The sequence below is a fragment of the Andrena cerasifolii genome, chromosome 2 (genome assembly GCF_050908995.1).
Source record: "Andrena cerasifolii isolate SP2316 chromosome 2, iyAndCera1_principal, whole genome shotgun sequence".
NCBI lineage: Eukaryota > Metazoa > Arthropoda > Insecta > Hymenoptera > Andrenidae > Andrena > Andrena cerasifolii.
The window spans coordinates 3,058,478-3,085,420 of record NC_135119.1 but is presented as its reverse complement, the minus strand read 5'-3'; the positions used below and the strand labels follow the sequence as shown (position 1 = coordinate 3,085,420).

At 38.2% G+C, this 26,943-nt stretch overlaps 1 protein-coding gene and 1 long non-coding RNA gene across 2 annotated transcripts in view; both read right to left on the bottom strand.

Annotated features, from left to right (window-relative positions):
* LOC143378562 (uncharacterized) overlaps positions 1-26,943 on the bottom strand; it is a 397,603-nt gene that overhangs the window by 301,947 nt on the left and 68,713 nt on the right. The window lies entirely within an intron of this gene.
* Positions 19,954-26,059, bottom strand: LOC143366382 (uncharacterized). Its single transcript, XM_076807444.1, has 2 exons — positions 24,962-26,059; positions 19,954-22,440 (listed from the first exon to the last, which is right to left on the bottom strand). Exons 1-2 carry the CDS (start codon positions 25,377-25,379, stop codon positions 22,187-22,189), a joined length of 672 nt encoding a protein of 223 aa, XP_076663559.1. The 5' UTR covers positions 25,380-26,059; the 3' UTR covers positions 19,954-22,186.

Below are 26,943 nucleotides of genomic sequence, written 5' to 3'. Positions count from 1 at the left end.
ACAACTGTATCGTTTACCCTACTAATTCGGAACTCAGTATTTTTGTTTTACGCGTTTAATTGCTGCCGCAAATTTAAATATAAATAATCATACCAAATGAACCAATAGTTAAAGAAAAATTATACGAAATTAAAGACGTTTCCATTAATACTTATACCTAACTATAAATGCGATGAAACACGTAGTGCTGTACAATAAGATCCATTTAGTCAAAACCTAGATTGACTGTTTGTTCGATCTAAATTAAACGAAAACTTGTTTCTAGCCGTGATTATATCCTACATCCTTTCCCGTTGCGCGTGATTTATAAAGAAGTTCGTCTTAGGCACTATTTTTAAACAAAATTACATAAAAATTTCCATAAGTAGATACTATACCTACATATCATTTGCTGTGCTCTTTTTTAAGTTTCTTGTAACATAAAACCTATGTCGAACGACATTTGCTACGGAAAATATACATACGTTTATACCTATACTCACACGAAATTTAAATTTAGTTTATACTTAATTTAGTCATCTTCAATTAGGTAACGTTGCTTATCCTTCCAACTGTCTATTTAAGACAGTGGTTCCCAACCTGCAGGTCACGAAGTGTTTTCTCAGGCTAGCTGCGGTTATTTTTAGTTGACGATTCTTAGGATTTATTTATTACACTAAATAAGATAATTACATATATTTTTATTATAGTTAAGTATATTTAATATATGTATTAAGATAATTAAATATTATTAAGTTAGAAACATATTCTGAAATACATATTTTTAATGTGTTTTCTTTATTTACCGTATTCAATTTACCTTACCTTAAGTAATTGTGTGTGGGGGGGGGGGCGCTGGTTATTTGAATATTATAAAAGGGGATCGCGCCTCAAAAAGGTTGGGATACACTGATTTAAGCACTTTAAAATTGAAAAGAAATGAGAATAACTTCTATTCTATTGTTTCACGTATGCACCAGTATGGGGGCGTTTAAATTTTCGAAATGTTCCCCGAGTGTTGTAAGCCTGTATAGACATTAATGTTTTTGTTATCACTTTGTGTCGAAATAATTTCCTTAGTTGGGATTCTATACGTTACCTAGCAGACATAGAACGCTACTTAAAACACACCCCATGGGAACAGCCAACTGGAGGCTACAAGTTGTTAATCTTCGTCTCAAGTAATCTGCCCTCCCGTAGGCGTTAGCTTGTTGATGTCTTCGCCGATGGAACTGCAATTTCGTGACCAGTTTGGTATAACTATTGCCAATGTGTATAATATAATTTGTCCTGGCTATTAAAGGTTGTCTCATTGTCAACACATATTAAATACAAATCCATTTTAGTAAGGTATATGAACTTCATTGGAACAGTAGTAATATAAATTATTTTATATTAACAACTTATTTGAAATTAAAATCACTGCATGCCTTGAAGTAATTTTTTAGGTTTTATCCTTTAGGGCCCCGGGTTTGTCCTGATCTTCCCAAAAACACAGTCCTGCAAGAGGTAGTAGGGGGGCACATTTGGCGGCCCGTGCCCAGCAGGGTGTGGGTTAAGACCCCGCTGAGTGACTTCACACTTAAGTCACTATAGCTCGTATAGGCACTATAAACTAACTGTCAGTGGACCCATGGGTCTGTGAGTGTTTGTCTATACCTGACTGAAAGGGTAAAAGACAGAACGCAGGCCTGTTCCTTTATCTCACGGAATTTTCATATTGCCTTTGCGTTTTCTCTTTACTTCGAGTCTTGCCTTCAGTGCAGTGCGACGTCCTTCCAAGCTTAGTTTAATAAACGAGAGTTTCAAAAGAATAAGTATTTTGAGGTTTATTCAGCAACCCATTTCCAATACTGACCACGGGTCGGTTGTAACACTGTATGGAGACGATAGTAGCACAAATTTAACTTTACAAAATTAAAATATTTATTGATTTTAATTATAATAATAAATGAAAAAAGTAAAATTTATAAGAAATTACGCGGCGTCGCCATTGTGGCAGAAATAGAAAACGTTTTGGCTGGTGCATTCTTCATGTGATCAATCCTTACATTCAGTACATCGCACCCATTTTTTATTTGGTTTGCTTGTGCTGTGCTATAGGCAGGGCTTGAATAGGTTTCGAAAATAACTGTTTCAAACTGTTATAAAAGGTTCTGACTGAAAGAGTTATGAAGAACCTTTATTCGGAATAACCGTTATAAAGAACCTAAATATCAGACTATATAAGTATAAGTTACGGTTCCTATATAGCTCTATAACTTTTATTTTTTAGGTTCTATATAAGTTACAAAGCGGTTATAGAACCGATTCTTGTAACGATTGTACAGAATTTTACAGTAAATGAAATCACAACATATTACAACTATAGATTACTGTGTGTAACCAAATTGTTTAAAAATTATTATAAATAAGTAAGCAAATATATATTATGTACACATTTGTACATAAGTATATGTATACACTCGGTATGCAAGGATCACTTGTATACATATGTACAAATGTGTACATAATATATATTTGCTTACTTATTTATAATAATTTTTAAACAATTTGGTTACACAGAGTAATCTATAGTTGTAATATGTTGTGATTTCATTTACTGTAAAACTCTGTACAATCGTTGCAAGAATCAGTTCTATAACCGCTTTGTAACTTATATAGAACCTAAAAAATAAAAGTTATAGAACCTAAAAAATAAAAGTTATAGAACCTAAAAAATAAAAGTTATACAGGGTGTCCCACTAAGGAGTGGACAGCGCGATATCTCTTAAAGTATTGTCGATAAAAATATAAAAAAAATAGGGAATTGCATGGTTCGAGGGGGCCCATTTATTAGCGCGAACGAATTTTGTTTTCGATTATTATTTTAAAAGATACGATGGTCAAGTTCGGTTTTTCAAATGGAACTATTTTTTTTGAAGACCTGAGTTGATAGTGCGTTCCAAGACAAATTCAATAAGCTTTAATGTATACACTTTATTTCCACTGGTTTTTAAGATATTGCGCTTGCAAATTTACTGATTTTCACTGCAAGAAACCCCTCTGGAATGGCAAAAACCACGGGTGGCACTGCCTGTTGAAATGGATACTTACCTGCCAAAGGTCTACGCCAGAAATGGCAGGCCCAAAGGCTGGACAATTCTTTTCTTTTGACACAATCTGCTCCCTATGGTTGAAATTTAGTCTAGCAACTTTCACTCCTCCTAACCTAACCAATCCAACTTGCATCCCTCCCAAAAGAACCGGCCATCCGAGCGTAGAAGCAAGTGCGAAATAAAAGTAACGATATCTACCTAAGTAGCATTTCTGACGGAAAAGAATTGTCCAGCCTTTGGGCCTGCCATTTCTGGCGTAGACCTTTGGCAGGTAAGTATCCATTTCAACAGGCAGTGCCACCCGTGGTTTTTGCCATTCCAGAGGGGTTTCTTGCAGTGAAAATCAGTAAATTTGCAAGCGCAATATCTTAAAAACCAGTGGAAATAAAGTGTATACATTAAAGCTTATTGAATTTGTCTTGGAACGCACTATCAACTCAGGTCTTCAAAAAAAATAGTTCCATTTGAAAAACCGAACTTGACCATCGTATCTTTTAAAATAATAATCGAAAACAAAATTCGTTCGCGCTAATAAATGGGCCCCCTCGAACCATGCAATTCCCTATTTTTTTTATATTTTTATCGACAATACTTTAAGAGATATCGCGCTGTCCACTCCTTAGTGGGACACCCTGTAGAACCTAAAAAATAAAAGTTATAGAACCTAAAAAATAAAAGTTATAAAACCTAAAAAATAAAAGTTATAGAGCTATATAGGAACCGTAAATTATACCTATATAGTCTTATATTTAGATTCTTTATAACGGTTATTCCGAATAAAGGTTCTTCATAACTCTTTCAAGAACCGAAATCTTTATAATAAATGTTTCAAGCCCTTGTTATAGGATTCCATGCAAACAAGACAATATTATTAATCTTCTTTGTCACTATTCGGTTCTGTCCCGGTACAACCAACCCGGACTGCCAATGTTACAATCGCCCCCGACCAGGTTTTTGAACTTAAATTATAATTTTTTATTAACGAGACACTTAAAAGTGACGAGTAACGATCAGTATCACTTTAAAAATGGCCAGATTAAATATTAAAAAAATAGAGAAAACACGTACTTGCAAAGGGAGTATTTATGTTGCAATTTTAAGTCAGTAAGGAAAAGTTACTTTAGGGTATCGAAAAGTTATTTTATTCACTATGCATGTCTATTTTGTATCTACACTGCTAGAATATGGATGTGAAGTGATTGGAATGTGGGAAAGTAAATGACCTAGAAACAGGTGTTTAACAGTGAACTTAACGGAACGTTTATTCACGAATATCACAACGAAATTGCGTTTTGGTTACGACACGACAATGTCTACTAGCACGTGGCGTTCGGTCGCCCAGTCAGCGTAGAATGCCTCGTGTCGCCAACCGCCTCACGACGTCCCCGTCCGTCCAACGGAAGGGCAAATCCTTCCGGAACCTTCCAAACGAATCACGCCATCGGGCGCTCGTGCGTTCTCGTACGCCACAGATGTGTATATTCGAAATTTCATTTTTTATCATATATCCAAAATTTGTGTTAATATCTATCATATGTTTTCAGATATTTAACGTGTTATAATCCCCCCCCCCCCCTGTTACTATCGTCACCGGTCTACCCTACCTTCCGACGCGAGTTTTATTTAGCACTAGGTCGGTAATTTATTAAACAATAAAATACCGTATATATTTAAATTGTGTAGATTAAAATTGCCATACGTGCTTCCTTTTGAAGATTAGATGGAGTTATTATTTATTAAATAATATTTTCAACAGTTGAATTCTTCCATGCAAAATTCACTTCAATAATTTAAACTAACCACACGCCAGAACGTGATAGTTTCTGCAGTATAATCCAAAACGTGCTATTCTTCGTGGCGAAACAGGATAATGTGCTAGTTTTCGCCGCAAAGTACGAAATGTGCTATTCTTCGTGGCTAAGCAGTCAAATATGTTAGTTTTCGCGGTGGAAGACTAAACGTGCTAATATTCGTCAGAAACGATGAAATGTGCTTCTTTACGTGGCAAACTGAAACGTGCTATTTTTCGTATGAAAAATGAAACGTGCTACTTTTCGTATGAAAAATGAAACGTGCTACTTTTCGTAACGCACGTCGATATGAAAGTGCTTTACGATGGGGATACAATGACAATTGCCAAAGTTGGCTTGCGTCGAGAAATATAACAAGAACTCAAAAAAATAAGATTGACAAAATAGTTAAAAAGCAAAAATTATTTTCATTCGAACTTGCCTACGCGAAACGGCAATTGAGGCATTTGATGGAAAAAGGGCACATACGCCAAAATGCCATTTCAAGAAAATTGATTTCAAAGTTTTCATCTCTTCTTCTTCTTCTGTACATATATAAAGGAAAACGTATGCTTTCCTGTTTCCTCAGAACTCAGGAACTAATATCCCCTATCTCTAATAGTTCTCGAGATATTCCACAAAAATGATTTTTCAACCCTAACTTTGAACGCAGCTTTCACCCCCCAAATATGAAAACGGGGAAAAATAAAAAAACACGTATTTCTTATTTTTCGGTCCTCTATAACATATCCAAAAATCAAAACGATCCGAGGCGGACATCTAAAATACTCTCCTTGTAAGTAATATAAAGCAGCTTGAATCATAAACACAGTTTATTGCAAATAAATTTTTGGGAATTTCGAAAACTTTGTATGAAAGTGAACTGTAATATGTATTAGAGGACACTTCAGTTTAGAGCAGAATATTGTTCTCCTTCTCGTGGAGCCCCTACGTCCTTATTTATTTATTTTCCAAAACTAAATCAAATATTTCATAAAACTATTTTGCAAATTATCCTGGGGCTTCGTTATCCTCCAGTGAATCACACGTCGAAGTATACACACTATTGCATACCTAGATACAACATTTTCAATCTTCCTCTATTCTGTCACCGTCAGTCAACCCCAAAACGCCGTAAAGACTTAGGTAATGTACATTCGCTGAATTGTAATTGATTCGCTGACACATTGCCATTGACATTGATCGATGATACACTGGCATACTTTGTCTTCCACTTTAAATTCGTCCATTCAATATACCCTGCTCGTGCTCTTGAAAAATAGCTAGACCCAGAAGTACTTAAATTAGGCTATATTTAGATATGATGCAAAATAAATATTAGTTACTAAGATTTTAGGCAATAGATCTGCAGAGACAGGTACTCCCCAGACAGTAAATGCAGAATAAACATTCGCTGTTCTCTCACTGCTATAATGAGTCATTCTGGTGAATGATGCACATACGAGTTATAAATGCAAATTTTCTGTAGTATAATGCGGAGGAGTAGGTACACGACAAGGGCTTTCCCGGAAAACTTGATTTACAAGATAAACGTGTTTGTACGTACTTTATGCGATAAGACATTTTAGTCACTTTAAGCTGCAAATAAATATATCACAGAAGGTGTGTGATGCTTTCAAACAGTTGGCAATGTAAACGTTGTAAATCAAGATGACAAGCCTGCTTCAAGATCACTTACGTTTAGTTTATATGAAATCTACCTGTTTTCACGCCAACAGAGAGATCAAAGATAAGTGGATGTTGCGTGTGTCGTTGTAAAGGAAAAGTTTGTAAGTGAAATGATGAACTTAAGGGAATTATTACAGTAGAAACTCCATTATCCGTGTACGCGTTAGACTGAATATTCTATTATCCGAATGCTTTTTGTCACTGCAACGTCGTATTATCTGAAGAGTATACAGGTGAGCGTCAATTATTATTCGTAGTAAATGGGACCGAGGTGATTCGGAAAATCAAATTGTTCGGATAATCGAACAGTTCGAGGAATGAAGCATGCATGTAATTACCTTAAAATTACTTACTAAATAGGTAGAAGAGTACTACTGCTGTAATTTGAAATGTAATGCATATTACGCAATATATATGTGTAGTGGTGTTCCTGATTTCTCGATATTGTTTGTTTCTCCAGAAATCAGAATTGAGGTCATATTTCTTGAGAATTCTCCGAGAATTCTCGAGAAATTGAAAAAAATATTGCAAAAATTATATTTTTGGAATAATGTTGGTAATATTTTTATCAAAAACACAAGAAAACTTTAACTAAATGATTATTCCTGTCTTATTTATACAAGACTTGTGTAAATGAAAAATAGATATTAAATATAATTGGTAAATTTATTTATTTAATAAAAAATTTACTTTAAAAATTACTTTTTGGTTTTAAAATTTATTTTTAAATTATACAATGCTTCTAATGTAGCCTCAGCGAATCTATTTCTTTTTTGTGACAAAATCTATTACTGTTGTATTTTGAAGTTTTATATATATATTATAGCATTACGGCTTGTATTATTCTTTCTGAAATGTAGGACACTCACCATGATGAAAGTGCTTCATTATTCAAACAATCGTGATTCCTAGTAATTCGGATAATAAAAGCATTCGAGTCCCCTGACTGACAATGAGATGACATTATAAATATGTATTTGATTCCGATTTTTGAAACGGACAGTAAATGCAGTATAGCTATAGTGTAATTAAATAACAATAAATAGTAATTGCAACATATTACAAGAGATGTTTTTATTTTTCTAATGCAATGTTATTGCACTCATATTTGTCATCCACTTGTTCATTACTTCCTTACACTGCATTCCATATAAGAGCATACCGACCCCCCTACCGATCTGCGCAGCTCCCACTATTACCCACGGTTTGAACCGCACGCGGATTGGTCGTGGTGGTTTCCAAGAAATAACTGGTACATCCCAAACGCGGGATCTGACCGTTGTCAACGTAAACAACGTCCTGCATGAAAAGTTAACAGAGTGAGTAGAGGGCCGTGCGACAGAGAGAGTAGAGGGCCGTACGACAGAGAGAGTAGAGGGCCGTGCGACAGAGAGAGTAGAGGGCCGTGCGACAGAGAGAGTAGAGGGCCGTGCGACAGAAAAAAACATACGCGGTTAAGTGGGGAGTCGGGCGTAGCAACGCCTCCCGAGTGTCGTGCCTGCGTGAAACAGGTATGCTCTAATGTGGAATGTAGTGTAGTTTCCTTGATTTCTTCTTTGAAGATATATGCCATCGCCATTTTGTTTTGTACTCCACGAGATTCATTTGTGTGAGGTGTACCATTCTACCTATCACATTACAAGCCTAAAATGTGATTTAATGACAAAATATGATTTAATTCATTTTTTCAGGGAGCAATCTGTACTAACGAAATTGAAATACGAAGAAAGAATAACATGTATTGTTATGACAAGTATTTTAAATTTTCTTATCAGGGCAATCGTGCCCACTGTTTATTGCCTCCTTAGCTGAAATTAAAGAAGGCGGAAACATAACATGAAGATTTATGTACCCAGATATAAACACAGATTCAGATGAGTTTTATCAGGTGCAACGGAAATATAGAAACAGTGCATAAGGCTGAGATATCTCGTTGTCTTCTTCTTCCTTTTTCCGCTGTAATCATTAAGCTTGTTCACTCGGGAAATACTTGGAATCGTAAACTTGTTTTTGAACATTCTTTAAACTTGAAATGAATACAAATGCGATCCCTAAAATTTGTTTACTAGCTCCATGTTTAAATCGTAATTGAAATGTGTACTCTGCAAATCGCTTTACGAAATCAACTGATTGTTATTCGAAAATGGATTTTAACCCTTTCGTTACGGCAGTCCGCTCCGCTGGAGTGACGCCTCTGAACGGGGCACCGCGCCGCAAAGTATGCACGTCGGTAACCTTCGGTGTTCGCAGATCGTCGCATGGGTGTCGACTATAGTCGGCACTCGTACACACAAGTCGTCGCATAGGTGTCGACACCCGTACACACAGGTCGTCGCATGGGTGTCGACTACAGTCGGCACCCGTAACGAAAGGGTTAAAAACTACTATGAATTTGTATTCTTCTGAAGGCGTGACATGTATGTGTTATGTGTAGGGCCTGTCTCTTTAATGGGCCCACAGAAGTATCGTTGATAGTAATATAAAAAAATATTTAATAAGAAACCTAATACATACTCTGCAGCCATTATATCATTGTGGGCTAACAATGCCTAAGACACCGGTAGTCATTATAAACACCCCTACAGCACACTTTGTTGCAGGAATGTCTCAGTTATGTCTCGGTGCAACATTTGGAACATTGCACGGAATGTTCCCGAAACGTTACAAGTAAATTGCTATGTCCGCCACTGTGCAACATTGCAGGAGATATTTCTGCAACATTGTTTCGGAATTTTACAGCAATGGTCACGCAACGTTTCGGAGATTTTTTACAGCAATGGCCACGCAACGTTTCGGAGATATTACACAACAATGGTCTCGCAACGTTTCGGGCAGTAGGGTCAAAAATAAAAATAACGGTATATACCTACGTGTCTGTGAGGAACGCGACGACATGAATGTGTGCAGAGTCGTAGAACTAATACTTAACGCCCGTGTATCTTTTTCTCATTGAAAATTCTTTTACCTCAGGGGGATTCGAACCCACAGGGACCTGTCGCACCGTAGACGAACACTTTACCGCCGCAGCTACAACCGCTGATTGAGAAGATTGCTTACGTATTCGAACTTATGTTCCTACCGTGCAAAACTTTAAACTCAAATTATTCAAAAAAGGAAGCTCGTTTTGACAAACCCCATTATATCTCCTTAATCGTGGAGGCGGATAGATACACAACAAATTCATTTCGACGCTTGAAATGTCCTGCATAGTACAATAAAAGAATATTTTTTAGTTTTTAGCGCATTTTTAATACAATCGTTTAACATATATTTTTTTTTTTTTTTTCTAGTGTTTAGTGTTTGTGGATTTACATTTCACAGCTCCGACATCTTTACAAATATCTTTTATGGCTGTATACAGTTTAACGGTTTGCTTAAACCCTATACTGCTAATTAAGTAATTATATTAATTATTTATATTACATATTGTCCATGTTCGCATATATTCCCTCGTTGGTTGCCTGTGGAATCTAAGACTGCATTCTGTGTGTCAACATTTCAGGAACACTCCGCGTACGTTGCAAGTGGAAATATATAAGTCTGTATTCTGTGATCGACGTTGCAGGAACGCTACGGTTAAGTCGCAAGTGCAATGAAACACCGTATTCTGTGGTGGACGTTGCAGGAACGCCCCGCATAGGTTGCGAGTTGCAACGTAAGACCGTATCCTGTTTGTCGATATTGCAGAACGCTCCATATAGATTGTGTAGGGATGGCTGAGGGTGAGCGGGAAAAATGAGTCCACAATTAAGGCTTTAACAAATACTTGAAGTGAAAAATTAGATTTATTCGTGCAGGCACGAATAAGTGGACCCGATGGTAACCGTTCACAGAATACTCTCTCGCCCTCGGGCCGATTGGCACTTTGTCCTCGCTTTTAGCCAGGGATGGGCATTATCTAGATAAAAAGTGATTCAAATAACATTTCAAATAAAGAGATCTTTTTCCGTTATTTGAAGATGGAATAAGTTAATATCTTCATTCAAAGCGCCAGAGATGAAGCTGGTTATTCGAAGGCCTTTCACCTTGGGTTTTGAATAACGGTTCAACTTTCATTTGCCGTTGCTCGGCCATGTGTCATCGATTCTGCAGAATTTGAATTTGTTCATTTTTCATCGCATGTAAATGAAAGTGACACCAATGGATTCCTGGCATTTTCCCGATTAATGGGACAGCAAATAATTTAAATCGGACTATTTTTAACGAAACGGACTTTCAATTCTGCAAACAAATTTTTCACGTAATTTCCTTAATTATGGTCTAAATTATATCATTTTTAGGCCATTTTCATCGGGAAGGCATAAGGAATCGATTGGTAATACTTTTATCAACACTTATAAAAAACATGAACATTTTATCTGGCCCGTCAGTTTTATTGTTCTCGGCTATCAACGGGCAGTCTACTACCTAGGGCCCCAAGGTCCTCGCTCGCAACGAGAGAGCAAAACAGTGGGGTGGGTAGGTCTTTCCCGATAATCCCAGCCCAAATTTAGTCATTTAATGAAACTTAGTTTACTCGAACTGCCCGCCATCCGATGGCTAATGTAGATATTATAATTAAGTTAAAAGTAAAATAAAAAGTACAAAATTATAAAAAATATATATATATATATTACAAATTTTGTTGTATTTATGGATTATTAAGGAAAAGGGACCGGTGGCCGATCGATATGAAACGTGGTGGGTATTACGAGGGGTGTGAAGAGGCCGCAAATATAAAATTTTAGCATCGGAAATTAATGCGTTCAAACGATGCAAGGTCATTGTGCATAAAATGGTACGCTTTACCGATTGTTTTTAATCACTTTACCACGATCCCCCCCATTAACAATATTTCTCTTGAATTATACCGATACAACGCATTCCACTTTCCAACTTGTCCCGGGTATTAGTATTGGTTGGGGCTAGATTAGTGCGGTGGGTGCGGGCGCGTAAAGCATGGTAGCGAACCGATGTGAGTTTGGCAATGATAAAAATGAGACTATGGTTACAACATTTCAAAAATAAAAAATGACAGGACGGGAGGGTTCCCGGGTAGGAGGACCTGTACCAACTTCCCAAAAAGTTTTAAAAAAAAATGACAATAATTTTTTATTAATATTTCGGAAACTAATAAATACCCGAAGCTACAATTTTAGATTTAAGGTCCACACCCCCTCCCCACCGTTCCCCCCAAACCTCATCTCGATCGGCCACCGGTCCCTTTCAGAATAATATCCAGGAAAAGTATTAGGTCGGTGTAAAAGTTCGTTCGCTCACCGTCAAGTGATGTTACGTGTAAGGAAATGCCTTTTCTTACTACACCTTCTTGTACTTTTACCAGAATAGTGGCAAAAGGTTATAGATATCCAAGGCGAATACTTTGATTAAAAAAACATGTAATATATTTCTACTTTTAATAAAGACTTCGGTTCAATAAAACGAACAAACTTATGCACCGACCTAATAAGTGTCTACTGTAGTAACAGAGTTCAAGAGTATGCAACATAATTTTGCGGTGGAGAAGTTTCTAGATACACAGCTTGTAATTTTGAAGGTACCTATATGTTTGCCAAAGTGTAGCAAGTCCTGAAACCATTAATTTACGGAATACCATAAGCAAGGATGGTAGTGGCACGTTACAACTGCCATGTCCACGAAGAACATCCAACTACATGACGTTATACCTTGTCGAATTTGCAAATGGTGGCGACGACACAGCGGTTTGCACCCTTGAAAATTATATTGTAAGCTTTCTATATCTCCCTGGGAAACTAAAGACACCACAGATCCTTGTGGAATTATGCGAAGTGAATTTTGAAATCATACTACATATGCATGTTCATCATCACCAAGAGTGACAACTCTATTTAATATTTCGTTGGATCAAATCATATATATAATTTCTTTGACCATTGGAGTATTTAATTCAAGATAATATATTTATTTGTTTATTGAAAAAGTAAATAATTATGGACGAATAGTAGCCCTTCGTTGACACACCTCCTTTGTCGATCAACTTTGACATACCTGAGTGGCTCACACCCAAAACAATTTTTGAACGACTGCCATTCTCATGAAAAGAATCCAATCGTTATGAAAAAAAATCATGGGTCAATTTCAAGGTCTCTAGAATGTATTCCAATAGTTTTTTTGATTGACATTATATCACAGTTTTTGCAAAAAAAATGTGGATTACCATATATCGACGAAACACAAAGAAAATCTTAAAAAATTGTAACTTTTACAAATTTCAATTTGAGAAGCTAAAAATCTACCGAGCTGTTGTTCAGATATAATATTTTCAGAAAGAAAATAGTTTGTAAGTCGGCTTTAGAAAAAAGGTATTTATTTTGCATATCGAAGGTACAGAGCGTCGAAATCAGTTTATGTGTGGCTCACACCCAGAGTGTCAACGAAGGGTTAGTTAAGAAAATGCTATGGAAGTATCCCCCTCATTAATTGAATATTGAAGCTTCGCGAGACACACCAGGCACAGTATGTTCTGTGCTAGAAATGTTATGCATATAACGAAGCCATAATACATTCGTAATAACAACACTTCAGCATTGAGGAATGTGTGCAAATATGGATAGACTGTTTCAAACGTTTAACATTCCGTCCCTGCCCGTATTCATATAATGTTGTCAAATCAATTTCCACGTGTACGTGCAAAGTGAGTGTCCAGCCAACATCCTACTAATAGTATATAAGGACTTTGCTTGCCTCGGGTAATTGAATTCCTCACACCCTGTATTAATTCTATAGAAACTGTCCAACTCCTCGATTAGAAGCTTTCATCAAGCCACTAATTACTACTCCTCTTTGCCCCGTACATCAAATTGCTTCCTGGACACTCCGCGCACTCCAAGGAATCAAGGAAAGCCAAGCAAAAACGGAACTACTTCCAATCTCGGTCCGAAATCAATAAAGAAACAGGTGAAATCGGCTATAAACGTCTCAGTTGTGTCACTTTTACTGAAGATCTATCTCAGTCAATCTAAGTCTTCTCATTCAGTCATCACAGCCACTATACAGGGTGTCCCACTAAGGAGTGGACAGCGCGATATCTCTTAAAGTATTGTCGATAAAAATATAAAAAAAATAGGGAATTGCATGGTTCGAGGGGGCCCATTTATTAGCGCGAACGAATTTTGTTTTCGATTATTATTTTAAAAGATACGATGGTCAAGTTCGGTTTTTCAAATGGAACTATTTTTTTTGAAGACCTGAGTTGATAGTGCGTTCCAAGACAAATTCAATAAGCTTTAATGTATACACTTTATTTCCACTGGTTTTTAAGATATTGCGCTTGCAAATTTACTGATTTTCACTGCAAGAAATCCCTCTGGAATGGCAAAAACCGGGGGCGGTCTTACTAGCGCCACGGGTGGCACTGCCTGTTGAAATGGATACTTACCTGCCAAAGGTCTACGCCAGAAATGGCAGGCCCAAAGGCTGGACAATTCTTTTCCGTCAGAAATGCTACTTAGGTAGGTATCGTTACTTTTATTTCGCACTTACTTCTACGCTCGGATGGCCGGTTCTTTTGGGAGGGATGCAAGTTGGATTGGTTCTGATACAATCTGCTCCCTATGGTTGAAATTTAGTCTAGCAACTTTCACTCCTCCTAACCTAACCAATCCAACTTGCATCCCTCCCGAAAGAACCGGCCATCCGAGCGTAGAAGCAAGTGCGAAATAAAAGTAACGGTGCGCTTCTCGATACCGCATATGTACCTAACTAAGTAGCATTTCTAATGGAAAAGAATTGTCCAGCTTTTGGGTCTGCGAACCCTGTCGTAGACCTTTGGCAGGTAGGTATCAGTTTCAACAGGCAATACCACCCGTGGCGGCAGTAAGATCGACCCCGGTCCTTGCTATTCCAGAGGGTTTTCTTGCAGTGAAAATCAGTAATTTTGCAAGCGCAATATCTTAAAAACCAGTGGAAATAAAGTGTATACATTAAAGCTTATTGAATTTGTCTTGGAACGCACTATCAACTCAGGTCTTCAAAAAAAATAGTTCCATTTGAAAAACCGAACTAGACCATCGTATCTTTTAAAATAATAATCGGAAACAAAATTCGTTCGCGCTAATAAATGGGCCCCCTCGAACCATGCAATTCCCTATTTTTTTTATATTTTTAGCGACAATACTTTAAGAGATATCGCGCTGTCCACTCCTTAGTGGGACACCCTGTATAATATAGCATAACCTACAAATCTATACTATTATATAAAGAGAGAGCCGCTTTTATGTTCGCGCAAAACTCAAGACCTATTGAACCGATCTTCCTAAAATTTTAACACGTCATTCCTGGATACTCTAGGACGGACATAGGCTATGTAGCATGTCTAAAAAAAACGCGTTATTAACCTTTAGAGTGTCAGGATTTTTTCATTGAAATTGTAAATTTTATTTACTTAAAATTTATGCATATATGCCACCAGAATGGTTCGGCAAAGTATCCAAATTTTTAGGTGGCCACTATAGTGGCCAGCCCGACCCTCTGAAGGTTAACATGGAACGAAGAAGCGCCTGGTATGTGTTACGCTGGAGGGAAAATAAATGTCCCATATTTTCCGGAATAATATGAAGAAAGTAAGCTTTTTTCAAAATACTTAATTTCCTTAAAAGATATTAATTCTAATAAACATGAATCCGTCATGCTGATATATCGGGCGAAGCCGAGACGGGGGAAGCTAGTATGTAATAAAACAATTTCCAATTCCCAGGATGTTTGTTTTGATACCTGTTTTGTCCTTACGTTTCATTTAGTGTACCTGTAGTTATCACCTACCTGTTACACGTGCATACTATGATATAATAAATGTAGTTGAAAAATTCCAGGCCCTCCCCCCTCTCTCTCTCGCGCGCGCGCGCGCACGCGCAACAGAATACAGTTATTTTACTAACAAGGGGAGGACACCATGTGGTAGACACCGATTTTGATGAGCCTTGGCACGATGGATCTATGTTGAAAATAAGTAAATAGGTGTCCGAGCGTTTCTGCCAATGGGCTTTAATAATAGAGATATTTACATGGAAATTATTAAAAATTTCATAGTGGCCGTGGGATTTTACTGGGTAAAAATCCCAAACTACCCTGGCGCCCCCGGGGGATTCCCCTCTGAAGAAGTCGGGGTGCCTTTGAAGATGTATCCACGTTAAAAAAAAACTTTATAAATTTTTTTTCTAAATTATTTTTTTTATAAATTTTTTTTTTAACTTTGGGAAATCTTCAAAAGGCACCCCAAATTTTTAATAAGTTCCATGTAAATATCTCTATTATTAAGCCCCATTGGCAGAAACGCTCGGACACCTATTTACTTATTTTCGACATAGATCCATCGTGTCAAGGCTTATCAAAATCGGTGTCTACCACATGGTGTCCTCCTCTTGTAAGAATTTTCTATTTTTTATCCCAAAAATCTTTGCCACTCAAGAATTAGTTTCTTCAAGGCTTATTCCCACCCATGTTTCACCCTCCTATATACTCTATACGATTCGGTGCAGTCGACAGATATACTAAAATTAAGTAAAATTTTGAGCGGAACCATAGTTTCACAAAGTTCAACAATCATGCAGTGTCAGGACGGTCACGCTCCTATACTCACACACAACATCGATGCAACTTAACGCATCCCACACACACACAGCGCGTGCGCGCGCCGGCATGCATATACACACACAGAGTAGATTCTATTCCAATAATCTGGGTGCAAGAGCCATCCAACAATACGTTCCGTTTCGTCTTAAATTTTGCTACATTATGTTTCGTTATATTTCCATAAAGTTGCACAATATGAAAACGATGTAAATAAATTTTGTTTTGTCTTTAAAGGAAGCAACGTTGCAAAATTGTGGGGCATAAGCCACAGAATGTTAATCCACTGGATTTTTGATAGAGTCAAGTTGATGGAGGACTCCTATTTTTGGGCAAAAAACAGCAAGATTTGGGATTTTTTTCAAGAAAATATGCGATACGTATCATCTGAAACTTGGACCATGTTTTTATGCATCTATGAAAAACTTTTGCCAAACTGAAACTACATATGTAAAAAGTAAAACGCCGTTTCATTTTTCTGTTTCCGATTACCTGGAAGATTAGTAGGTATCATGCGGACGGAGAATTTTGCGTGGCATGATGGTCGATCATGCATAACTCCTGTATTTATTATTAACAAATAATAATAAAAAAACTGCAACATCTTCAAAGATGCATAAAAGTATGGTCCAAATTTCAGATGAATCGAATTGCTAGTTTCTCGAAAAAAATTCCCAAATTTTGCTATCTTTTTGGCCCCAAAAATAGGATTTCTCTTTAAGCGTGCCGTACTATTCCTGATTTTTATTAAAATAACAGAAATATTGCAAAGGGAATCTCATGTGTCTCTGGAAAAAGATTGAAGACATGCAAGGGGTCACGTAAATACTTAAACAGTTTCCTTTATTTTTGTTCTCGAAGCAGATCACTGATGCGACAGAGTTCAGAAAGGTGTTGGTATAGGAGGTTAGGTGAAGAACGTATCAGCAAGTCTGGTAAAGTATAAAAAGAAATGTCTCTGAGCAGTATAGATAAAGTTCCAGGCAGAATAAAGTTTGCGACAGAAAAGGAAATATGAATTATTGATGTCTGGGAATTGATATCACAAATGTATTCATGAATAAACCTTCCACGACTGTGGAGCTGAAAATTTTTGTTACCGTAGCTTATAGAATGACCAATTTTTAACAAAAGTAATATCTGTCCACTTCAAATGGAAGTTGATGTAAGAAGACACTGTGACTCACCTACTTATTGTTATCCACCTGGTGTATGCAAAATTAAGTCGAAAATGCGGAATATGTACATTTTTTTCGCACAAGGCTTCGTCTTCGAAACAATCGATTTTTAAGACTGGCATATCTGGCTATTACTCGGTGGTTCCGCTTAACGCGGCTGTGTTCGTTACCTGTGATGGGTGTTCTCGCTCAAATAGCACAACAAACGTTTACAGGTTAATAATGGTTTATTATCCTAAAACCTTTGTTTGGATAGGTAACTATAGGCTTCATAATTAGGACTCCGAATTCGGTTTTTACTTCGGAGTGATATTAAGGGGACCCTCTGGTTAAAATTTTCAGAAACCCGATTTTTTTATATATTGTTACGAGCCGGGGCTGCGGCAACGCGAGAGGCCGGCGAGAAGGGTATTTCCCAAGGAATATGGTTTATGAATTTGTTAGTAAGGTGCGCGGACGAACCTGATGCGAAATCAGGGAGCCGCTTGGATTATTGACGGCGAAGACGAACCTGATGCGAAATCAGGGAGCCTCTAGGAATGGAGTCAAGTGCGGACGAACCTGATTCGAAATCAGGGAGCCGCAGCAGGGTGAAACCTCGTGAACGAACCCGATGCAAAATCGGGGTGTCACTAGGATGATGTTCACAGACGAACTCGACGCGAAGTCGAGGAGCTGTTAGGAGGTTGGATTATTCACAGACGAACCTGGTGCGAAACCAGGGAGCTGTTCGGAGGTTGGTAGACTTACAGACGAACCTGGTGCGAAACCAGGGAGCTGTAGGATACGGACGAACCTGATGCGAAATCAGGGAGCCGTAGGAGGGTTAAACGTGGACGAACCCGATGCGAAATCGGGGAGCCACTAGGTTGGTAAAGATTCCTTGTTTTGGATGAAAGGTTGCGAACGAACCTGATGCTAGATCAGGGAGTCGCAGGAAATGTTAGTAATGCCTCGTAACTCTTAATTTATGTTCGATACAACTCGAGCGGTAAAGTTGTATCAGTGGGTGAGTGCTACTAATATTATAAGGATCGCTGGGTAAAAGATGGGTTTTAACGAATCTACTCGATTTAGACGTGAACACCATTCGTGTATTCAATAATCAATTATAGTACAAATGTAAGTGTCGCGTTTAAATAGTGTAGTAAATGTGTATAGATTACCACTAATTTGCTCGGTGTTGACGCACTGGCGATGCGGGGCGTACGAGTGGCTATTTCAAAGTGCCCAATAGAATATAAACCGAACTCGCGGATTCTATGAGGTCAACTATGATTCCGACGGAGACTTTAGCTCGATCTTACTGAATTCAACCGACTCGGTACCAGCGTGACACGACGTTACTCTACGCGTGACTGTACTGCTTTTAACCGTCGAGGGTAGAAACCAAAGGGTTTATATAGTCCTAAAATGAGTGGGGATGCGTTAGAAATTTCCATATAAGGAAATTCTTCGGGGTCGTCGTCGTGTCACTCCCGTTCCCATGGTCGTGATCCAGATGGTCGAAATCATGACCCCCCTTAGTGATATGTGATAAGCAAAAGGATTTTAGGGCGTTTTCCCTTCGCAGACGCGAGCTCGAAAAGTGGTTGAGAGCGGCGTATGGGAAAATTCCACATACGTAACATTGTGCAGCCAGACCAGTGGTCGATGATCTGTCACCAACGTGAATTGATGACCATATAAATAAGGCCGAAAATGTTCCACAGCAAAAGGAACTGCTAGTAATTCTTTCTCGATCGTTGAATATTTGACTTCAGAATCACTCAAGGTCCTTGAGGCATATGCAATGGGAAGATCCTGACCACTCGATCCTTGGCTTATGACAGCTCCTAAGGCGTAATCTGAAGCATCGGTTGTTACTAGAAATGGGTGATTGAAATTTGGGAATTTTGGCAATGGTTTTGTACATATGATGTCCCTGAGACTGAGCTAACTGAAAAGCTAACTGAGTTTCAGAATTCCAAATAAAGGGGGCATCCCTTTCTAAAAGCCGCATAAGTGGTTTAGAAATTTTAGCCATGTTTGGAATAAAACGCCTGTAATAACCGACGAGACCTAGAAATTCCTTAATATTCTTTTTCGTTTTAGGAAAGGGAAACTCTTTCACAGCCTTCGTTTTCCCAACTTCGGGTTTAACACCATCCGCAGAAATTACGTGACTGTGATATACTACTTCCCGCCTAAGAAATTTACACTTTTCCGATTGAAGTGTCAGTCCTGCATTTTGCAATTTGGCCAAAAAGAACTTTTAATTTACGGGTATGTTCCTCTACGGAATTAGCGTATATGACTATATCATCCATGTAAACGAACAATTCAACACCCTGCAAACCCGATAAAACTAGATCCATTCAACTTTGTAAAGTTGCAGGAGCGTTCTTCAAAGGGCATCCTGTTGAACTCGTAATGCCCATTCGGAGTTGAAAATGCAGTCTTAAATTTTGATTCTGGATCCATAGGAATTTGATGGAATCCCGATGCCAAATCAAGTGTGCTAAAATATTTTGCTGCGCCAAGTTGATCTAGAATGTTTGTTATATTCGGGAACGGATATGCATCACTTATAGTTTTTTCATTTAATCTGCGATAATCTATTACCATCCGCCAACGGGGTTTTCCGGTAACCGGAACAATTGCTGAGACACTGGAGAAGTTGCTGGGTATCGAAGGAGAAGACCTGGAAGATAAACGAGCGTTTCGTCAGAATTACACAGCGTTATTGGTGAATAGATACTTTTATTTGTTAATTTGCCTGTTCGTTAGCAAAACGATAAGAAACCGACTCGCCCCGGATTTCCTCGGATAGCAACCGCTATATGTGGAAGACGACTCCACGGATCGCAGGGGTGACTCGGAGTATGTCCGGACTGCCAGTCGTGGCGCAATGATTGAATATCTATCGACTGTCACCAAGCGAACCCCACCATAATTGGCGCTCTCGATCAAAAACTATATAAATAAGGATGCAGGGATCGTTGGGTTACAGCAGGGCGGTCGATGGGACTTCGACAGTTAATTCAGTCTGTTACCATCGCGGTTGGTTTTTATATTCAGTTAATTGTGACGAGTGTAAGCATCAAGAATATCTGTCTCTCATCTCGCTCGAATAATCATCGTTTAAACATTGTAAATCGCTTCCAATATACAAAAACCAAGGTAAGATTAAAGATCTTATTCACCCTAATTCAAATAAATTAATATTACCAAGGATATATTTGCTGATTACTCCTTTCCTCGGTTAACAAGTTAGCTAGGCCTAGATTAATCATTGGGTGGAGGGCGTTACAGGCCGTGTATTCGACCTGACGACCTCAGTGACGAACTATTGAGATTGTTATTCAAATATTCCCGCCTTTTTCCACGAGGCTTTCATTACCCAGGACGTGACACTCAAGATTGAATAATATATTTAGTACAATCTCGTTAATACGTCCTTACGGAGTCGACTCTCGCATTTGAATGAATAAATCTTCAATTTCGGTTGTTAACATAAATAATGAACATTTGTTTTCGAATGAGCGCTTACATACCTTCAGTAATGATAAATAAAAATTACAAGAAAAACCAACAACTTCGTATAGTTGCTCCCCTTTTCTTTAGTTTAAATTTCCCTCCGAATTAAAAGCTATGTTGAGCTACGTTCACATCATGGCAAGGTAACGGCAATACAACAGTACATATCACCGATTATGCAGAAACAGAATTTCTTTATTTTTCATCGTATCAATATGAAAGTGATTCTGCCGATTAAATTGACAGAAAATAATTTAAATCGGACTACTTTGAACGAAACTGGCTGTCAATTCCGCAAACAAATTTTATGTGTAATATCGTTAATAATGATAGTTCAAATTATGCCAGGTTTGGTATCTTTCCATCTTTTCTTCCTACACTCCCGGATCTCTCTATCTTTCATTATTGCTACGTTCAGCGATGCTCTGACGCTAGACGCAGCTCTCGTGTCGTATTGCTTCAAGACTTCTCGATAGAGAGAACTCTGTGGCAACAGCGCGGCAGAGACAGAGTGAACAGAAGATGTGGCAACTATGCGTAAAAAATTCGTCTACACAGAGTACCTGGCGATGTCACCTCTGTACAAGTTCTTTTTATTGACCGCAGTAGTTTCATAAGGATCCGTTTGTTTACTGGGGAGGCTTCGATCGATTCGACCATAACAAAAATGAGACGGCAGCCTTAATACAGGTAGGCGTTGTTTAATACTTTTAGTAATATCACCAGAATTGTATTTTTTAATTTCTTTCATATTGGTAAGGGGTACTTCGTCCTTATCCTGATCCTCATCGATTTCCTCATCGTTCACCTCATGTGGTAAATATTCAGTTCCACTATATAAATAGCGTTGTATATTACGGCAGAAGAAAGGCTCCGCTATTGTCCTCGCAATTCTATCCCGGCGAGTGCTTTGACGTCAAATTTGTCATCAATAACGATTTGAATATGGCCTCGAATTGGAAGCATGTAGGCTTGTTCGATCTGAAATCGTGGCTCTTGACATTGCCAAAAAAATTCTCCAGTGGATCTTGATTGATGTTCCTCGTAGCAAAACTTTTAAAGCCCATTCCTTTTAATTTCTCCCATAACAATTGGAAACCCTCTAAAGTATTAATTAATTTAAAGTATTACCCTTATAAAGTGGTCTGTTGTAACTGATTTCTTAGTTCCACAATTAATAAATCTTATGCTTCTCAGTTACCTCCTTGCGTTCACGAAAGATTCGGCATGGTAACTTTTCACAGACCACAGTACCCTCTTTAGGTGATCGTCGCCGCAATTAACATCATTTGTCCCGTCTTCAATCCCATTCATTAACTGGAGAAAGTAAGCCGTATGGATTTCCCTAGCTGGCATTGATTTTGTATGCTGTAATAACGTGGTCCCACGCTGCAAATTTTCTATCTTCATCCTTCAAACGTAGTCGATAAAAATCAATTTCTACATCTTTGGTCAAAAAATTGGTCCGCATGCACTTCAACAAGTGCGGAGCATCGTACAACGGAATAAATTCAACGTTGTCAATGAAGATCGTCCAATACTTTTTAATTCCTTTCGGCTCTCGAATTCTGTCCGTGTTTGTTGCATTGTCTTGATGGCCTTTATATTGGAGGAGCCTTGGTCACATACTGTCGCTGCTACTACAGTGGGTCAAAAAAGTATTGGCACACCCAGTTTTCTTGGAATATCTTTAAACTATAAAGTAATTTATTAATATTAACTATGTTTATTAGTGTCTTTTGACACACGTAAATAGTATGTTTACTGAGAATTCTCAGTTATTTGGTATAAGGAAGTAAAGTAAAGAAATCGAAAAATCCATAGTCAAATAAGTATTGGCACACATACGATGTTATTGAGGAATGCACAATAATAAACAATATGAACAATATTGAACTTACCTAATATTTGGTGTGCATGCCTTTGGCCTTAATTACAGCCTGTAATCGATTAGGTATCGATTCGACCAGTTTTTGCGTAATTTCCGGTGAAATGTTAGACCACTCTTCTAAAAGTGTCGCTTTTAGGTCATTTTTATTTTTTATTATCTTTTTACGGATTTTTAAATCTAAAATATGCCAAAGATTTTCTATCCGATTAATATCCGGCGATTGAGGTGGGAGTTGTTTTGGTACATTGTATAGTAACCATTCTCTTGTTTTCCTTGCCGTGTGCTTCGGGTCATTGTCTTGTTGGAAAAGAAATTTTCCGTTTATACCCATTTTTGTTGCACTCGTTAATAAATTATTTCGCAACACGTCGATATAGACGTCTCCTACTCCATGGTATGACATACAGCCCCATACCATAACGTGACCACCACCGTATTTCACTGTAGGAATAATATTCTTTTGATTTAATTCGGTATTCGGTTTCCTCCATACAAATCTTTTTCCATCAGAGCCGAAAAGATTAAACTTGCTCTCATCCGAGAAAATAACCGTCTTCCAAAATTCCATTGTCTTATTTATATATATTTTTGCAAAACCGAAGCGTTTCTCCCTAGTCTTCTCATTAATGAACGGTTTTTTTCTCGCTGCTCTACCATAAATTTCCGCAGAATGTAAAACATTTCGGACTGTTTGGGCATTCACTTCTTTTCCCGAATATGTTGCGATGTCAACAGATAAACTTTTAACACTTACAAAAGGATTTTTTATTGCTTCTTTGATGATGTCTCTTCGTTCTCTAGTTGTAAGTACTTGCGGACGACCTGATCGCGGTTTGTTCTCGACGCTACCAGTTTCCTTAAATTTTTTTATTACATTTCTCACTGTCGAGAAACTTAAATTTAATGAATTACCGATTTTTCGGTAACTCTCACCACTTTTATGTAATGAAAGAATTTCCTTTCGCACGCACAATGATAACTCGCTCTTCTTCGTAGACATGATTCTTATTCAAAGTGTAAACACAAACTGATTGTGTTAACTGAGAAAAGCAACAGTGAATTCTGTTTATGTTTACGTTCCTAGAACCGAATTTGTCGCGTACGAAAGCGAGTAACACTTATTCTTATAGTTAAACCGTACGTGTGCCAATACTTATTTGACTATGGATTTCTCATTTTCTTTACTTTACTTCCTTATACCAAATAACTGAGAATTCTCAGTAAACATATTATTTATGTGTGTCAAAAGACACTAATAAACATAGTTAATATTGATAGATTACTTTATAGTTTAAAGATATTCCAAGAAAACTGGGTGTGCCAATACTTTTTTGACCCACTGTATACTGCCCTTCTTAATTAAAACGTCCTATGTAGCATTTTTCCATTTTCAATAAATATTTAAATGTTTGAAGTTCCACTCGTCTTTTACCTTCTAAGTAAAGTTAAAAAACCCCACACACTTCGAAGAGATCTAGAAACAGTTCAATTTATTTATTTTTTTATAAGCATGGCATAAAGAAAACAATAACACTTCAGTTTTCTTGGGTCTTTAGAAATGCTAGGTAGAATATCTCTACATATATAAAACGGAAAGTATTATTGTGTCTGTACGCGGTAAACTCAGAAACTACTCAATCAATTTCCTGCAGTTTTCACAGATTTGTAGAGACAACATTTGGGAAGGTTTTAGGCTACATATCATCTCGATATTGCTAAATGGGACTGTGTAATACGCGAAATAGTGAAGCGAGGCAGATAAATCTTACGTGGCATTCACCGCGGTGCGCGCAAGAGATGCGTGTACGGTTCCCCGTAAAGTAGTGGGGATCACGGTTGCCACTCTTGGTGCCTTGACGGACACAGTCACATCGTTAGCTGTTTATGACCGTTGACATTCACGCGCAAGCAGGCTTTGCAGTTGGACTTCTCATCCAAATAATGTTTTTGAGGCTTTCACTGTTACCACTATCAGTATTGTTACAATTTATGCCACTCGCTTCTTAGCACCACTTTTCTTTTCATAAATTCCACTAACCGCCACTGTTATAAACGGACGTTCTTCTGTCTGTATGTTCACGATTATGTATTTCCAGAATCGATTAGTTTTTCTCACGGTTTGGAAATGAACACTCCAGGCGTGCGCTCCAAAACTGTACATACGCGTAAAGTCTCCGCCGTGATAAAGGACAATCGCGCGGTCCTAGCGCGCGAATCTGGATTATGTACAGATGTAATGAACGTAACAAATGGGTAATGAAGTATAAGTGAGCACTGCATAATAATTAATGAAGACACCAGTTAATTTTAAAATATTAATGCTACCGCTATAAATACATATGAGAAGCCCGGGCAACGTCGGGTACTTTATGCTAGTTTTAACTAAGGACAGTATATAATCGGCTTCAGTAACAGCTCGGACAACCTCCTTGATGCAATGTATTAGTTGCTCGTAAGTTGTTTGTGCAGTCCAAAAATTGTATGTGACCGGGGTCTTCCAACCGGTTTTTATGCCTCGCAGCATGAAGACCAGCGCATGCTCTGCATACTTTGAGGTGTGATTTGTGCCCCAATCCTTCCGACCAACAAGTTTGTCCTTTTCAGCACAGTATTGCACATTCAGCATTAGTGGCACTTCATCCCACATGAGTACTATTAGCGCGCGGGAAGAAGACTCCTGGCGGGCGGTCACGGGCGATGCAGTCCGCCGCTGTGATGATTGGTTTTTGTCACCGATTGGTGCACACTCGTAAATACAGGGCACACGTATTTTTGTTATTGTCGGAATCGGCCATATCTACTTACTACAATGTAACAGACGGAGGTTCAGACGGAGGTTCAGGCGGAGCTAGCGGCGGACTGCACCCCCGCCGAGAGTCTTCTTTCCGCGCGCTAATAGTACGCATACCTTGTCCAGTGGATCCATCATGCGGTTGGCTGTTTCCTTTAAGTAGTCTTTTATTGTTTTTGTCACACCGCAATCCAAACGAATGCGACTTAATAGTTGGCGGACTCTTCTTGGAGCAGGAATTAGGAGAAAAGTACACAAGTATCTATATGCAGACGCCGATCTTTTATAGATCAAAAGATATAGGAGCCTTTCATTTGGCGTGTATCGTCATCCATGTTTACATTTACCAGCATTTCTGAATATCGTGCTGACCAAGTGCCTCTGCAGGGTATTAAGATCTCCTAAGTGTTTGTCGAATTCCACGGCCTTCGCATTGTTCAGAAACTTCTTCAAACGATCTGCATATCGTATGCTTTTGGTCCTATGATTACCCATTTCCTTCTTTGCTTGTAACACGTGTTGATACATTTTTCATACGCTTTCATCTAAATCTTTCCTTTTCCACACTAAGCGTTTACAAGGTCCGGATTTTATGACTTTATATACATTTTCGTCTTGCGAATATATGCTGAAACTGGGTCCAGGAAGTACATTACCGCTTTCTATTCTGGAAAAGTTACATACGGTAGATTTCGGCGTTGTTGAAAGAATGGAATCACTGGATTCAGCAACTGCAAGGGAAGAGCTTTGCCTGTAAGAACTACTTTCTGCTGATTTTGGAAACCAATTCTGAAATGTAACTGATGAAAAATCTACAGTTGGCGGAGTAATATTGATTCCAGGTGACAAATCTTCCTTCCTTTCCACATCAATTTTCTCATCAACTTCCTCTGACGATGAACTGCTTTCCCTTTTGTCAGGCAGCAACAAGGAAGGTATTGTTCCTTCCTTCAGCTTTCTCCGTTTACTGCATTGATAATCTTGTGGTTGAAAATGTAAATGACAAATTACGTATCGATCATCATGAACCTGCTTGTAAGTTAAGCCTAGCAATCGCGGATTACGCGTTGCTTCAATCCACTGCGAACCGATTATTGTAGATTTCGGAAAGCGATGGGAATTTTCCTGTCGAGTTGATGGACAATTCAAGACAGCACACTATTGCTTGTCATTTGAAATCCGTTTCGCATTCATTTTCAACGCACAATTACTTACCTTAAATCACTTTACCGGCAAAAATATCGCTGACAGTTGCTGACAATGAGATGCAATGGCGGCCAAGTGCAACTGACAATGAATGCAGCGAAGACAGATGCAACCTTCCGCCAGCGGAGTGAGGGACGAAACGCTGCGCCATCTAGTATAGACTCAAAATGGGATGAACTTGTTTCTGCACGGCACCTATATTACTGTCAATACT

Excerpts from the sequence above, each read along its gene's own strand:
- LOC143366382 (XM_076807444.1), bottom strand. The coding sequence starts at position 25,379 with ATGTGGGATGAAGTGCCACTAATGCTGAATGTGCAATACTGTGCTGAA. Across the intron at positions 22,441-24,961 it reads TTGTTACGTTCATTACATCT|GCCATCAAGACAATGCAACA; the intron begins GTACATAATCCA and ends TCCAATATAAAG.